The sequence below is a fragment of the Manis javanica genome, chromosome 11, assembly GCF_040802235.1.
Source record: "Manis javanica isolate MJ-LG chromosome 11, MJ_LKY, whole genome shotgun sequence".
NCBI classification, from domain to species: Eukaryota; Metazoa; Chordata; class Mammalia; order Pholidota; family Manidae; genus Manis; species Manis javanica.
In genome coordinates, this window is record NC_133166.1 from 113714850 (window position 1) to 113729444 (window position 14595).

Sequence of the window (14595 nt, forward strand, 5' to 3'; positions counted from 1 at the left end):
GCTATAGGGGCAACACTGGACCATCTGGGTGCTCCCCCACTGCCCACCGTCACCATCCACGGCAGCTGGGCAAAGAGAACAACTCGGTCTGGGCAAGCCGGCAGTGGGGTACCCACGGTGGTGAGAGGCCTATTTACGGAGGAGGAATCTGAGTCACAGCAAGTGTACATAACTTGCTTATGTTTGAATTGAGACACCACCAAGGTTATTCATCGTATTATTGTTTGTGGTCACAGCAGGTTGAAAACAGCCTAAGTGTCCGTCAGCAGGAGACTGGCTAAGTACATCAGGTGTGCACACACAATGGCTATGCTGTAAAAAGGAGCAAGGGGGCAGGTCACGGGGCTGGAGCAGGTGAGGGCAGCTCTCTTTGCAAGGGGCTTTTTTCTATTGTTCACCTGCGACCCATGAGAAAATGAGACTTCCCTGTCCCCGTGCAGATGAAGAGTCCCTATAATATGTTCTGGTCAGTAGGCTATGGGCAGAGAGGGTGAATCACTTCCATGACATCAAATAATTGCCAGAGCAAGAAACCCCAGCACTGTCCTTGTCCTGCCCTGCTGCCCTGACTGGTGACAGCAGAGGCTCTGGCAGCTTGGTGTCCAAGTGAGGTCGTCTTGGAGCAGGGCCCCTGCTAATGGTGATGCACACACTCTAAGGTGGGGCTGTGACCTTGTGGTCTTCCACGGCTGGTGTTTTGGAGTTGTTGCTGCAGCATATCCTGACCCGTCCTGTCTGCCCCGCCCTTTGCTCTCAGCTCAGGCAAAGGGTGTCCAGTCATGTCCCACCGCCCTGCCTCTAAAGGTGATCAGGGAAGGGGCTGAGAGAGAGGGCCCACCCCAAGACTAGGCCCCTCTGGCTCCCCAGACCAGGGCCTGGAAGCTGTCAGTGATGTGAAGCTGAGAACATGTCCTCATTTTGGGGTGGAGGAAGATACCGAGCTGAGGGAGGTGGCTGGAGACAGACAAAAGGGACCAGGCCTCTCCCTGGCCTGGATGTTTGGCTACAGGGCCGGAGAAAGTGAAGTAGACAAGTAGGATGCTACCCGTGGGGTGCTGCCCAAGGACTGTTCCAGGGACGGACAGTGACTGGCCCCAGGAGAGCAAAGGAGAGTTTCAGAGCCGGCTGGCCGGCTCTTCTGCCCTAGGGTAGATGCTACGGCATGCGACAAGGCATCCCACGGCCCCACCGGTACAGATGGCACCTCACGCATCTCTCCTTTGGAACCTTCGCCTCCCTCACAGCTGATTCTGCTGCCCTCTGAAAATAAGCCAAGACAGCAAATGGGTGCAGGCAGTGCTGTTTCCTCAGAGCTAGTTAGCAAGGGGGTCGGCCACCACCCCTTGCATCTGCAGAGACTCAAAGGTGGGCAGAGGGTGGAAAGGGAGGTTCAGGTGCGCCTTGATGGAGGCTGTCAGCTTGGGGGACAGAAGAGAGGCGTCCTATGTCATTGCTTAAGGGAGCAGATTTGGCTTGGAAAGGGAGATAAAAATGAGGGAAACTGCCACTTATTAACCAGGTCCTGGACACTTAAAGCAGTTGTGACAACAGTTATTTTTTGGCTTCCTCGGATGTTTCTAGAGTTGGCAGTTTGACTTCCTATGAGTCTGACTTATAATGGGCTGACTTCCTGGCTGGTCTGCTTTCCCCAGCCAGTTGCTGCAGGTGTGGGCCAGAGTTCTTTTTGTGCATGGTCTGACCATAGTCAGCTGTGTACCCAGCCACACCAACTGGGTGCCTCTCCTAAGGCATCTGAAACTCGAGTGGAGAGCCATTTGTGGGGAGAAAACAGAAGCCCATACACTCTCCTTTTGGGAAACAGCTCCCAGCTCTTTGCTGGGCCCTGGGAGACTGGAAACTTGATCATGAGGCACCAGAGGGCCAGCCTGAGTCACCCATCAGAATGCCAAGATACAGAGATGGGGTGCCAAACAGCATTGCCATTAGGAAACGTAATGAATGGCAGGACCTACTGAGCAGGCCCTGAGGCCCTGGGAAACTAGAGCAGGTGACTCATGTGGCCAATGTGCCTGCACCTGCCCCAGCTCTGCCCGGAGGGCCCTGGGAGCTAAACCTCAAGAACTCTGCTTTCTCCAGGCCCTGCCAGCTGGCTCCAACCAGGGTGGCAGACCTGAAGAACCCTAGAGAAGGAGCTCAATCGGGGCAGACCTAATGGCACATCTCACTGTCCACTTCTCCAGGAAAGACAGAAGGCATCATCAGACCTGGACAAAAGCCAGCGATCAGGAACTTGGAAAAGGCAAGACGGGGAGACTGGCATCAGGTTGTTTAAGGGAGGGGCTTGGGGGAGGCCTGGCACGCACACGTGCTGGTCCCGTGGGAATGCTCCCCGGACAATCAGCTGCAGAGTCTCCAAACAATCGGGATGGAAGGCACCGGGGGTCTGCGCTGCGCCCCTCTTCCCCAGCCAACCCAGTGCGTAGTCGGCGCGTTTTCAGGCATCTGTTGCCCTATAACAAGCTTGGTGGCTTCAATCGCCATCAGGAATGCAGGCGGAGCACGCGGATGCCTGAACTGCGCCTGGTCCCTCGGCACACTCAGTGGCAGGGGCTGGGCTCCTGCAGGCTGGTGTGGCGTCCGCACTCAATGCCGAGACCCCACGCCCCCCGCCCCCCACCACCTGCCGGCTGCCGGAGCATGCTCAGAGAGACCCACACCCCGGCGGGAGACTGAGCCTCTGCGAGAAGTGGGAAGGGTCCAGTGGCTGGGCCCGTGTCCAGTAGACCTGGGGTGGGTTTTACAAGCCCTTGTCACCCAGACCTTCCATCAGCTTTCCTGCTCATAACGCAACAAGTATCGACGGACAATGAATAGCTGCCAGGCATTTGAACATTAACAGAAAACATAACATAAAAGAAAAATAATAAACAGAAGGAAAAGGAAACAGAGAAGACAGAGACCATGTAGGCTGCATAGGAAAACTTCAAATAAACTTGAATCACTATCCTTAGGGAGACAAGATACTATCATTCGGAAGATCAGAAAGGGAGGCAGTTACAGAGGTCAGAGGAAAAAGAGGACCTCCTGGAAATTAAAAATTGGACAGAAATGAAAACTGAGAGGATAAAGTTGGAAAATACGTATGAAAATAGGACAAAAAGACAAAAGCATGGAAAGATAAGAAAACAGAGTATTATTTGAGCAGTCCAGAGAGAGGGAGGGAGAAGAGAGTAGGGGAAAAAGCGGGCAGATCATGAAGTAAGTCAGTAACATTTCCCAGCACTGAGGGTGAGCCGTCTGGGTAAAGCCGGCAGTCCTGAGCACAGTACCTGAGGAAGGACCAGACTGACAGCTAAGCACTCATGACATTCCAGGCCCTCAGAAAGAAAACGCAGACGCGGCAACGCTCCAGAGAGAAAAAAACAAACCACACAGGGATAAGGGATTAGGAATCGCTCCAGATTTCTTGAGTGACTTTGAATATGTCCACAAACAGTCTGACACTCGAGTGGCTGCCCTGATGAAGAGAATGCAACGGAGTGACACTGTGGGGCTTCCCAGGCTATTAGACAAGGTCACGGTTTCTCTTGAGATGCTCACTTCCATCATTGTGCAAAAAGTCCAGCTACGCTGAGGCTGCCACAGGGAGAGAGAGACCGAGGCAGAGGGGGCGTGAGCCTTAGCTGTGGCAGCCTCCGGCTGTTCTCCCTGCCCCGTCCGTCCAAGTGAGGGGAGAAACCCTCAAGGTGGCCCCAACCACAGCTGTGACACTTCTCTGCCACATTCAGATGCAAGGGGCGCCGTGCCAGGAGGAGGAAATGAGTTTGTGATGTCCAGCCAGTCTCTACCACAGATCCACCAGCAGATGCCTGCATATTCAGGAACTCGAGATAACTTGATATGTAATAGCAGTGGCATCATAGATAAGTTTGAAAAGAAGAGTTATTTAGTGTTAGTAAAACTTACTCATGATAATGAGAAAAATTACTGGATCCTTACCTCATGCCATATACATCGATAAACTCCAGATCAGTGGTTCTCAACTGGGGGACGATACAGTCCCCCAGATTCCATTTGGCAATGTCTGGAGATATTTTTGTTGTCACAACTCGTGGGGTGCCACTGACATTTGGGGTGCTGCCAAACATCCTACCATGCTCAGGACAGCTGCCCACAACAGAGAATTACTCAGAACCAAATGTCAAGATAGAGAAACACCGCAGAACGGGTCACCTACGTATGAACGAGAAAGATAAAATGCTAATGAACAAAATTTAAGAGATTTCTTTTGACCTTGGGCTGCGGATGAATTTCTTAAAACAAGTCCCGCAAATGAGTGAACTTAACTACATCAGAACTGAGGATTTCTCTTGTACAGTGCTGGTTCTTATTTATCAGATAATCTAGAAAGATGATCAACACAAAGGAAATATTTGTCACATCGATGAAGGGAGTGAGGATTGTGGTTTATAATGCTGGAGCTGGCGTTCCCACAAATCTTGCAGAATCTCCTGAACCACAAAGACGACAAAAAACAAAACACACTCTGTATCTCATGAAAGGAAGAGACATCTGAAATGATAACCGTTTGGAGCTTCTGTGCCCCAAATAACATACCCTGACATTCATAAAGTGAAAGCAAATAGGAAGACAAGGCGGCTGGAAACCACAGTTTAAACTCCACAGTAGGAAAACAGAGAAGGTGCTGTCCTTTCAATTGCTCTTGAGACATTTTACTATAATGAGCATATGTCATGGCTCAGAGAAAGCTTTAGAACATTCCAGAGGGAGGGAGAAATAGTACAGAAAAGAGTGTCTCGTTATAAGGCAATAAAACAAAAAGTAACACCAGGAAACAAAAAGAGTCTAACGTTTACAGTTATATTAATGTATAATATTTATATAAGTGTCTCAATATGACTCATGTCAAAGAAAAAATCAAAACCAAAATTGCAGAACTCCTAGCAAATTATGACAAAGAAGCACCACATATTGGAAGCACTGGCCTGCTTGTCTTGAGTACTCTGGCTTTATAATTAGTCTTTTTAATTAGGGCAGGTCCCCCTGCACCTTGTTCTTCTGCAGAGCTGACCTGGCCATTCTTGGCCCTTTGTTCTTCTAATGTAAAACATACATCTTAGTGTCTGTTTTCCCAGTTCCATGGAAAGGCTTAATGGGATTTCAACTGGAATTCGCCGTGAACTTACAGATTAATGTGGAGAGGCGACATGTTTGCGATACTAAGTCACCCAGCTGGTAAGGCCTCCTGAGCAGCTGAGGTGCTGGCTGGAGGTAAAGGGAGAGCGGGACTCTCCGAGGAGGAAGGAAGCCGTAAACGCTGGCAGTGGTGTCATGACCCATTGCGGCAGCACAGTCCATGTGTCCTTTGTGGCTCTGAGTTTTCTAAATTTGGAGGAAATTATCTTTGTGCGGTGCAAAGTGGGCACGGGAGGAAGAACATGTAACAGAAATCTAACAGCTCAACCTGTTTCTAATAATAAACACTCAACAGGCTTTTTTCTTTCTTTCTTTTTGCTGATTTACAAGACAGGGGCCGGCGCTTCTAAAACCTGGGCTCTTGAGGAACGGGGAAGATGAGTCTCACCTTGCTAACAGTTCAGGACTAGGCAAGGGCACTGTAAGCTCTTCTGACATCCCCAACAGCCATCACAGGCTCCACTGGGTGAAGAAGAGACTGGAGCTGTTGTTCTAAGGGACAAAGGGTATGGAGAAAGGACTCCAACGGTTGACTTGGGGATGGGCAAAGGATAGACGTGGAGATGCTCCAGATGCCTAGACCGGGTCTGCTGGCTGTCTGAATGCGGGTTTGCTGTCAGGTTGGTTCCGGGATGAGGAGCTGAGGGGACTGTGCTGGTGCCTGGAGCCTGTGCCCAACGGAGACCTCACAGATCCTCCCTGACAGACACTGCAGACAGTGTCCGGTGCTTCAGGGTGAGGATAAGCCAGAGAGGGACCCGGAGACTCTGGTGGGCTGACAGAGAGTGGCTTTCATGCCAGAACTAGAGAGCTGCAGAGTGTGTGGGGTGCCCACCCTGGAGAGCGGGAGGGAGACCGGGGCCTGATGCATCGTTAATTGTGTTGCTTGACCCAAATGCACTCACCTTGTCTTGTAGGTACCCCACCAGCCATGAGTGATTGACTTTACTTTCTCAAATTTAATGTAATGGGGGAAAAAATTGGGGGATTTCTAATTCAAGACAGCAGAGTACAACCTAATATCCAACCTGTCCTCCACAAACACATCAAAAATCAGGGAAGAAAAAAATGTTAATAATGGGACAGCCACACAGGAATGAAAAGGAAAATTCTGTGTAGATTTAAAATAAGCCTCTCCAGACCCACAGACCAGTGGAGCAGAATAGAGAGTCCAGATATTAACCCAAACATATAGGTCAATTAATATATGACAAAGGAGCCATGGATATACAATGGGGAAATGACAGCCTCTTCAACAGATGGTGTTGGCAAAACTGGACAGCTACATGTAAGAGAATGAAACTGGACCATTGTCTAACCCCATACACAAAAGTAAATTCAAAATGGATCAAACACCTGAATATAAGCCATGAAACCATAAAACTCTTAGAAAAAAACATAGGCAAAAATCTCTTGGACATAAACATGAGCAACTTCTTCATGAACATATCTCCCCGGGCAAGGGAAATAAAGGGAAAAATGAACAAGTGGGACTATATCAAACTAAAAAGGCTTCTGTACAGCAAAGGATACCATCAATAGAACAAAAAGGTATCCTACAGTATGGGAGGATATATTCATAAATGACAGATCCGATAAAGGCTTGACATCCAAAATATATAAAGAGCTCATGCACCTCAACAAACAAAAAGCAAATAATCCAATTAAAAAATGGGCAGAAGAGCTGAACAGACAGTTCTCCAAAGAAGAAATTCAGATGGCCAACAGGCACATGAAAAGATGCTCCACATCGCTTGTCATCAGAGAAATGCAAATTAAAACCACAATGAGATATCACCTCGCACCAGTTAGGATGACCACCATCCAAAAGACAAACAACAACAAATGTTGGCGAGGTTGTGGAGAAAGGGGAACCCTCCTAGACTTGGAGGAAGTTTCCCTGGGAGGTGACCCTGAGTGGAGCCTGGCTAGTGGGTGCTCTAGCTGGGTGGGGACTGAGGGGAGGATGTAGGGTCAGAAGACCTCAGGCCCAGTTCTGGCAGCTGTGGTGTCTTGGCCAGGCTGCTCAGCATTGCTAATACACTCTGTCCTCTTCTGAAAGGGGCTCAACATTCCTACACCCTGGGTTGTGGGAGGATTAAGGAAATAACACATGGCAAGTGCTTGGCACTGAGCCTGGCACTGGATGAACAGGAGAGCCTGCCCCTCACTCTCCACTCTCTGTCACCCAGCACCTCCTCTCCACAGCATCACACTGCCTTTCCCCCATAACCTTGGTGTTCCCCTGACACAGAGAGGATGCAGAAGGAATCCACCCTCTTCTCCCAGCCCAGAGGGAGGGGCCCATGCACTCAGGTCTGAGCCCTGGATTAGTGGTGTAATCCCCAGCTCTGCCTGAACAATCTCCTTCCCTTCCCAGGAGAGGGGGCCCGGGGCTGGGAGCCAGGACCGCTGGGCCCTGACTCCGGTACAACCCTACCCATCTGTGAGACCTCAAAGTGCCCATACCAGTGACATCCTATAATGACTGTCATGTGTGTCACTTGTTCTGTAGATTTGCTGTGTGGGCGGCACTTTGGGAAGAAAGGCAGGCCTGGGTTTGATTCCATCTCTACCACTTGGCAGCTTCATGCCCATGTACAAGAGATGAAACCCCCAGGGGCCTGTTTTTTAATGTATAAAATGGAGTTAACACTATCCAGGGCTGTTGTGGGGAGTATATGAGAAAATAAGGGTAAATGCATTTTGTAAATAGTACATTTCTTGAAGGTCGCAGGGCCAAAGGGCTCCACAACTGATGAAGACTGAGTTAATCGGGTTTTGAAGACTTCACCAGCAGGCAAAGAACAGAGGCCCTCTTCAGGCCAGGGGAGCACAAGGTCGGCCACACAACTATCCTGAAGCTCTAAGAGGAAGGGGCTCAGGAGAGGCATGATGTGCGTAAACCTGGTGACCCTGGGGAAGAGGGGCCGAGTCCGTAAATGCCCAGCGAGGGCCTGCCTGCGAAGGCACTAGAAGCCGCTCCAGGATTTTGAGCAGGAGCACCAAGGGCCAGACTCTCCCGTCAGAGGCCGAGGAGGGAATGGTTGCAGAGCTTGGCAGTGCCTGCAGAATTGAGTGACACCCACTGACCATCTCCACCCTCGCAGCCTCACCCCAACCTAGGAGTCTAGGCACACTGTTGCAGGTCGCATTTGTTCTCATCAGTTCTCTTCCCGAAACAAAGAACTGAAAGGCAGAGACAGTATCAAAGCAGAACCAAAGTCTTCTTTGAATATAGGCCAAGGAGAAGCGGGACAAAGTCAAGGTAAACAAACAGCACCCCCCACCTTTTAGGGAGGGTATATTTATCACGTCCTAGCCGGAGGCGCCTCTTTGATTGACAGGGGAGGTCATTCGATGGACAGTTCCGGTTTTATACCCATTCCTCTAGGTGTGCTTGTCTTTCCCCAAAATGCACAGAAAATGTTGGGGGGTGGGGAGGGTGCGGGGGAACCGCCAAGTAAATTTTAATGAGATGATGATGATGATGAGGTGCAGTCATAGTTTTCTTCGATTGCGCCAGCATGGTGATGGGGCTGGGACTGATTCGGCCTGGTCCCAATAGGCAAGGAAGTGATCTCCCTGAAAACCCTTTGTTGTCAAGTGGGACTCCCTAACTGGGCGTGGTTTGGGCGGTTCTTTCCTTGAACCTTACGGTCCCCTTCCCCAGCTCCTCTAGGAAGCCCTCACCAACAGCCCCTTGCCTGTCTCTGGAACTGCCCAGCTCTCCGTGGCCAATGAGCGATCCTTCCCTGAGCCTGGGGTGCGGGTGGGGGATGGAGACCCCAGTCTGGGAGGGCTGGGACTGGGACAGAGTAATTACAATGAGGATCCGTCTGTTAACCGGCCTGATTTCTCCTCCTCCCCCAGACACTTGTGCATACAACAGGAGTACACTAAATACAGAACCTGTAGAAAGTGGAAAACACACCAGAGCACACAAAAGGAGACGTTCGAAGTTTGCTCACTTGCGGTTTGAAAGACCTGGGTTCCGGAGGCAAACTCGCAAAAGCCGGGCGGACAAGCAAGGCAGGAGGTGCCGCCCGACGGAGGAAGGAACGCTACCCCGAGGACTGCCGAGGCCAGCGGGACTACATCTCCCAGCAGGCTCGGCGGCAGTCGAGCCACTTCCGGCCTTGCGCTCTCCTACAGGGAGCCAGGGCCGAGAGCGGGGAGGAAGCTGCGCAGAGGAGCCTGGGCGCGCCGCAGGCGTCAGGGCTCCTGACGTTCTTCCTGTGCGCCGCCTAGCGTCTCGGTCGCGGCGGTTCCTTAGCTTCGGAGCTGTGAAGGTGACAGCGGGAGGTGACCGGGCCAGCCCTCGGGATGCTGGCGGCACGGCGCCTGCCCGGCAGGTTGCTCCCCGCGCGGGTGTCTGTGCGTTTCAGTGGAGACACGGTGAGGCCCATCCTGGCTCGGGCCAGGGGTGTTCGAGGGCCGGGTTTCGCTGCCGCGCCTCTGCGCGTGCTGTCCTGTGGGTGCACAGTTCCTTCTGGAGAAACCTCATCTTCCCAGCTCGGCAGGAGGTTGTCCCTTCGCCCTGAGTGTCGTAGGGGGACTGTCCCAACGAGAGGCCGACTACTCCGCAGCCCTTCGGCTCCTTGGCTTCCCTTATTTAATAGCCGCGCTACCTAGCGGGAAATTTTGCGAGCGGAGGAACGTCTTGCCACAGACTTGTAGGTTGCGAAGGGGTCATTGCCTCATTTTACAGTTGCTTTGGAGAGAGATGGGCGCCTCCTGATTACCCACCCGGCGCTCTGCTCCCTGTAGTGGCTTTTAAACTGATGGGGAGTCTGGAAGACAGGTCCTCTTAGCCCACAGCTGGGTTGCTCGCCGCTGGGTCATGTGGAATTCCAGACTCCACCTCTTCTCATCAGTTTTATCTCAAGTGGGTTCCCATCATCTTTGTGTCCCAGACACAGTGAGGTGTTTCTTTTCCATCACTTAAAGGTAAACACACTTCACCTACAGCAGAGTTAGTAATACAAGGTCCTGTCCTAAGCCAGTGTTGGTCCCGCAGGACTGCTGGACAGGTAAAGGGATACGACATCACAGGAGGCTCAGGGAGGTGGTATGGTGCTGTGGTTCAGGTGTGGACTTTGGCCACTGACAGACCCAAACTCAAATTCCAGCTGCTGCTTTTGGCTGTGTGCATCTGTAAGTTCATTTGGCTCTGAACCTGGATTTCCTCCTGTAAAATGGAGGAAGTAATTCTTGTCTCGGGATTATGAGAGTGAAATGGGGCTTGGGGTGTAAAATGCTTGGCTTGATGCCTGCCAAGCAGGAAATGCTTGTGGTGGTAGCTACAATACTGTGAAGGGTTCTGAGGTTTAGGCTCCACCCCTCCCAGCCCAGTCCCCTCTAATCAGGAAAGCCCGAGAATCTATAGCTTCTGGCCATAGAGCTCTGCTGGACCTTCTGACCCTCTGTGTCCCCAGACAGCACCCAAGAAAACCTCATTTGGCTCACTGAAGGATGAAGACCGGATCTTCACTAACCTGTATGGCCGCCATGACTGGAGGTGAGCTGGTACCCTTAGCCTGGTGTGTCCCAGGGCACGGCCTCCCTTTGACTGACTTCCCCACCCCGTCCAGGCTGAAAGGTGCGCAGAGTCGAGGTGACTGGTACAAGACAAAGGAGATCCTGCTGAAGGGGCCTGACTGGATCCTGGGTGAAGTCAAGACGTCAGGCTTGCGGGGCCGTGGAGGCGCTGGCTTCCCCACTGGCCTCAAGTGGAGCTTCATGAATAAGCCCTCAGATGGCAGGTGTGTGTAGGAAGGCAGAGATGGGGTTGCAGGAGAGACCTTGGGGGTGGCTGTTCCTTACCTGGGCCTTTGGGCTGCTTCCCTAGAAATTAAATGAATGAAGTGGGAAAACGTCACCAGAACTTATGTAGGTGGTACTGAGTCAACACAAGAATTTGACTCAGGCAGACTTAATTGATTAAGTCCTAGCTCTGCCTTGTAATCATTTGGTGTCGACCAGTCTCCTGGCCTTTTTGAACCTGTTTTCTTTTTTGTAAGTGGATATTATGTTGTGTAGGGTTAAAGAGAGAATGTTTGTACAGCTTTTGACCATAGAGATGTGGTGGAGGTTCAGGAAGGCTCTTTGTGATCAAGTGCAGAATTTGGGTGCTTAGAGAAAGCACAAAGAAAATATTTGAACTGAACAGAACAGAGACTTTTCCTGTGGTCATAGCCACAGGATGGAATAGGCAGTGTCATTGGTGATGAGCCAGCATTGGTGGTGACCATGCGCTGGGGACAGAGGGATTGGCTGTCAGTGGAGACATCTTTAAGGCTTTCCTCGGTGGACTGGGGCTGAAGGCGGTTGAAGGCTCAGCCCTGGTAGCCCTGTAGCCTAACTGACCTGCTGGCCCCCACAGGCCCAAGTATCTAGTGGTGAATGCAGATGAGGGGGAGCCAGGCACCTGCAAGGACCGGGAGATCATACGCCACGATCCCCACAAGTTGGTGGAAGGCTGCTTAGTCGGGGGCAGGGCCATGGGCGCCCGTGCTGCCTACATCTACATCCGGGGAGAGTTCTACAATGAGGCCTCCAATCTTCAGGTGGGCAAGGGGAGAGGCATCAACAAAGGAGAAGGTGCTTGGTGTGAACGCAGGCTTGCTTCCCTGGCATAATTGTTCTTAAATTTTAGTGCCTGCTCTGTCTGGGGTCAAACCAGCAGAGTGGTGACCACTTCTACATGCATCGTGAATGGGATGCGGCCCCAGAGCCGCCACCTCAGGGCTCTCCCTGTGTGTTGAGAGGCCTTCTAGGGCTCGGGTACTCACTCGAGCATTTTCCTGCCAAAGGGTCAAGGGGTTATTTCAGGAGTTCTGAGCTCGGTGATGCCTGTAGTGATGGGTGCGGGGCCAGTCTTACATTGATGTTAGGCTCCTTCACAACAGCCACAGGGACCGTGGGAAGAGCACCTGAAACAGTGCCTGGCACGTAGTAGCATTATGTGTATGTGTTATTGAGAAATAACTTCTAGGGTCTTTTCCTCTACTGCAGAAGTGGTGCCTATTCATTATAAAGATAGGAGGTTACACACAAATCTCCCATAGAGCCACTACCTAGAGAAACTACTTGTTAAAAATTTCATTATTTCCCCTAAGTCTTTCTTTTAAAAATACATTTAGTTGGAGGATTTGTTACATGTTGTTACTACAAAACTATCACACATTCCCTTTTCCCAGTGTCCTCCACTCATGTCCAGAGGGAGCTTTCACCCTGGACATTGGTGGTGGGCTCAACAGGCCTCTACCCCTCCCTCCCACACACAGTGTCCTCACACCCCTGTCCCACAGGTAGCCATCCGAGAGGCCTATGAGGCTGGTCTGATTGGCAAGAATGCTTGCGGCTCCGGCTACGATTTTGACGTGTTTGTGGTGCGTGGGGCTGGAGCCTACATCTGTGGGGAGGAGACTGCACTCATTGAGTCCATTGAGGGCAAGCAGGGCAAGCCCCGCCTGAAGCCGCCCTTCCCTGCAGACGTGGGTAAGACCGGGCCTCAATCTGGGCCTTGTGCTGTGTCCTGTGCAATCAAGGATCTGGCTTCAAGGCCCCACTCACTGGTTGTTCTTAGAGAAATGCGGAGTTCCCTCTGCCCTGGGGGCCAGACACAGAGTGGTAACAACAGAGAGGCTACACCAGTGCCACCTGCAATCCCTCATCCTGCCTCAGCCCCCACGTCAGACACCCAAGTCCTCCCCAACCCTTGGGGAACTAGGGGTAGGGTGGTAAAAGGTGATACACCTACTGCTGGGGTTTGGGGTCCAGTGGGGGATGGGAATAATAAGGGGGTGAATGGGGACTCTGCCCCTGGAGCAGGGCGCTGGGACAGACCGCACTGCCAACCTTTCTCCACCCTGTGGCAGCCACTGGTTTCTCATGCCATTCCCCGACAGGAGTGTTTGGCTGCCCCACAACTGTGGCCAACGTGGAGACCGTGGCCGTGTCCCCCACCATCTGCCGCCGTGGGGGTACATGGTTTGCCAGCTTCGGCCGCGAGCGCAATTCAGGCACCAAACTATTCAACATCTCTGGCCATGTGAACCACCCTTGCACTGTGGAGGAGGAGATGTCTGTGCCACTGAGGGAACTGATCGAAAAGCATGCCGGTAAGGCCTGGGGCCAGCCGGGCAGGAGACGCAGCAGGGAGTGCGTGGAGAGAGCCTGCCTGGGAGGCCTTGAGAGCTGCGCAGGGGCTGACAAAGGGCCTGGGTTTAGGACTAGGCAGCTGTGCCGGCCCCATCCCTGACCATCTCCTTTTGGGGACTGGGGCCCTAGGGGGTGTCACTGGTGGCTGGGACAACCTCCTGGCTGTGATCCCTGGTGGCTCATCCACCCCGCTGATCCCCAAGTCCGTGTGTGAGACAGTGCTGATGGACTTCGATGCACTGGTGCAGGCGCAGACGGGCCTAGGCACGGCCGCGGTGATCGTCATGGACCGCTCGGTAAGAGCTAGCCCGTGCTCCCCACCCAGTCCTTGCCTGAAGCTGGCCTGGTTAGTACCCTCCCTGGGCTTCTGCAAGAACCTTTACCGGCTCCTGGGTCCCCATTCCTGAGAGACAGTGAGGTGGGAGGGGAGGGGAGCAAGGCTGCTCTGGAGGAGAGTGCCCGGCATGTGGGCGGTGCAGATGGCCCAGAGGGCGGAGGAGGTGGCCAGAATGCCCCTGCAGTCGGGAGGGTGTGCTGCCGGGGGACCCGAGGCTCACTGCCCCCTGTCGCCCTAGACAGACGTTGTGAAGGCCATCGCTCGCCTCATTGAGTTCTACAAGCATGAGAGCTGCGGCCAGTGCACCCCATGCCGCGAGGGTGAGCACCCTGGGCAGGGTGGGGGTTCTCTCTGGGTTCACTCGAGGCTCAGGCCCAGCACAGGACAAAGGTAGACGGGGATCTGGACCCTGACTAAACAGCTGCTCCTCCGGGCCTGCCAGGGCCTCCCTGAGCGCCGTCCCCACATCCCGGCAGCAGCTCATCAGGCCCTCTCGCCATGGCTGCAGGTGTGGACTGGATGAACAAGGTGATGGCCCGCTTCGTGAGGGGGGACGCCCGGCCGGCAGAGATTGACTCTCTCTGGGAGATCAGCAAGCAGATAGAGGGCCACACCATCTGTGCTCTGGGCGACGGAGCCGCCTGGCCCGTGCAGGTACCCGCTGCCTGCTTTGTGGCATTAGGGGCATTGGGGGGTTTTCAGATCCCGCTTCACACGGTGCTCCCCCACCCCAGGGCTTGATCCGCCATTTCCGGCCAGAGCTTGAGGAGCGGATGCAGCGGTTTGCCCAGCAACACCAGGTCAGGCAGGCTGCCTCCTGAGCCCCTTGCCGGGGACTGAGTCCGTCTGTCTGGATAATAAAGCAGGTGCTGCCCACTCTCTTGCTTCTCGCCTGGCCTTGCTCTTCAGTGGCC

At 52.9% G+C, this 14595-nt stretch overlaps 1 protein-coding gene and 2 long non-coding RNA genes across 6 annotated transcripts in view; 1 reads left to right on the plus strand and 2 right to left on the minus strand.

The window, feature by feature from the left end:
* The window catches only part of LOC140844561 (uncharacterized), a 34337-nt gene extending 25163 nt beyond the window's left edge, over positions 1 to 9174 (minus strand). For 2 of the 4 annotated variants that reach the window (XR_012123082.1, XR_012123081.1), the window contains exon 1: positions 9150 to 9174. This is a non-coding gene — a long non-coding RNA (uncharacterized lncRNA). The remainder of the gene's footprint in view (positions 1 to 9149) is intronic. The other 2 variants (XR_012123080.1, XR_012123079.1) reach the window with 2 other exon arrangements.
* LOC140844563 (uncharacterized) lies at positions 3400 to 4532 on the minus strand. Its single transcript, XR_012123085.1, has 2 exons — positions 3961 to 4532; positions 3400 to 3830 (listed from the first exon to the last, which is right to left on the minus strand). It is a non-coding gene; the product is annotated as an uncharacterized lncRNA (long non-coding RNA).
* A 208-nt stretch (positions 9175 to 9382) lies between the features above and the next one.
* Positions 9383 to 14560, plus strand: NDUFV1 (NADH:ubiquinone oxidoreductase core subunit V1). The gene is made up of 10 exons (XM_017674176.3): positions 9383 to 9576; positions 10617 to 10699; positions 10773 to 10943; positions 11564 to 11747; positions 12492 to 12681; positions 13092 to 13304; positions 13474 to 13640; positions 13920 to 14001; positions 14190 to 14335; positions 14416 to 14560. The coding sequence occupies exons 1-10, from the start codon at positions 9505 to 9507 to the stop codon at positions 14500 to 14502; spliced, it is 1395 nt and encodes a 464-aa protein (XP_017529665.1). The 5' UTR covers positions 9383 to 9504; the 3' UTR covers positions 14503 to 14560.
* The last annotated feature ends 35 nt before the right edge of the window (positions 14561 to 14595 follow it).

Bases quoted from the DNA above. Each gene is read 5' to 3' on its own strand.
- NDUFV1 (XM_017674176.3), top strand. From the start codon at position 9,505: ATGCTGGCGGCACGGCGCCTGCCCGGCAGGTTGCTCCCCGCGCGGGTG. The intron at 9,577-10,616 runs GTGAGGCCCATC...CTGTGTCCCCAG, and splicing joins TGCGTTTCAGTGGAGACACG to ACAGCACCCAAGAAAACCTC. The intron at 11,748-12,491 runs GTGGGCAAGGGG...CCTGTCCCACAG, and splicing joins ATGAGGCCTCCAATCTTCAG to GTAGCCATCCGAGAGGCCTA.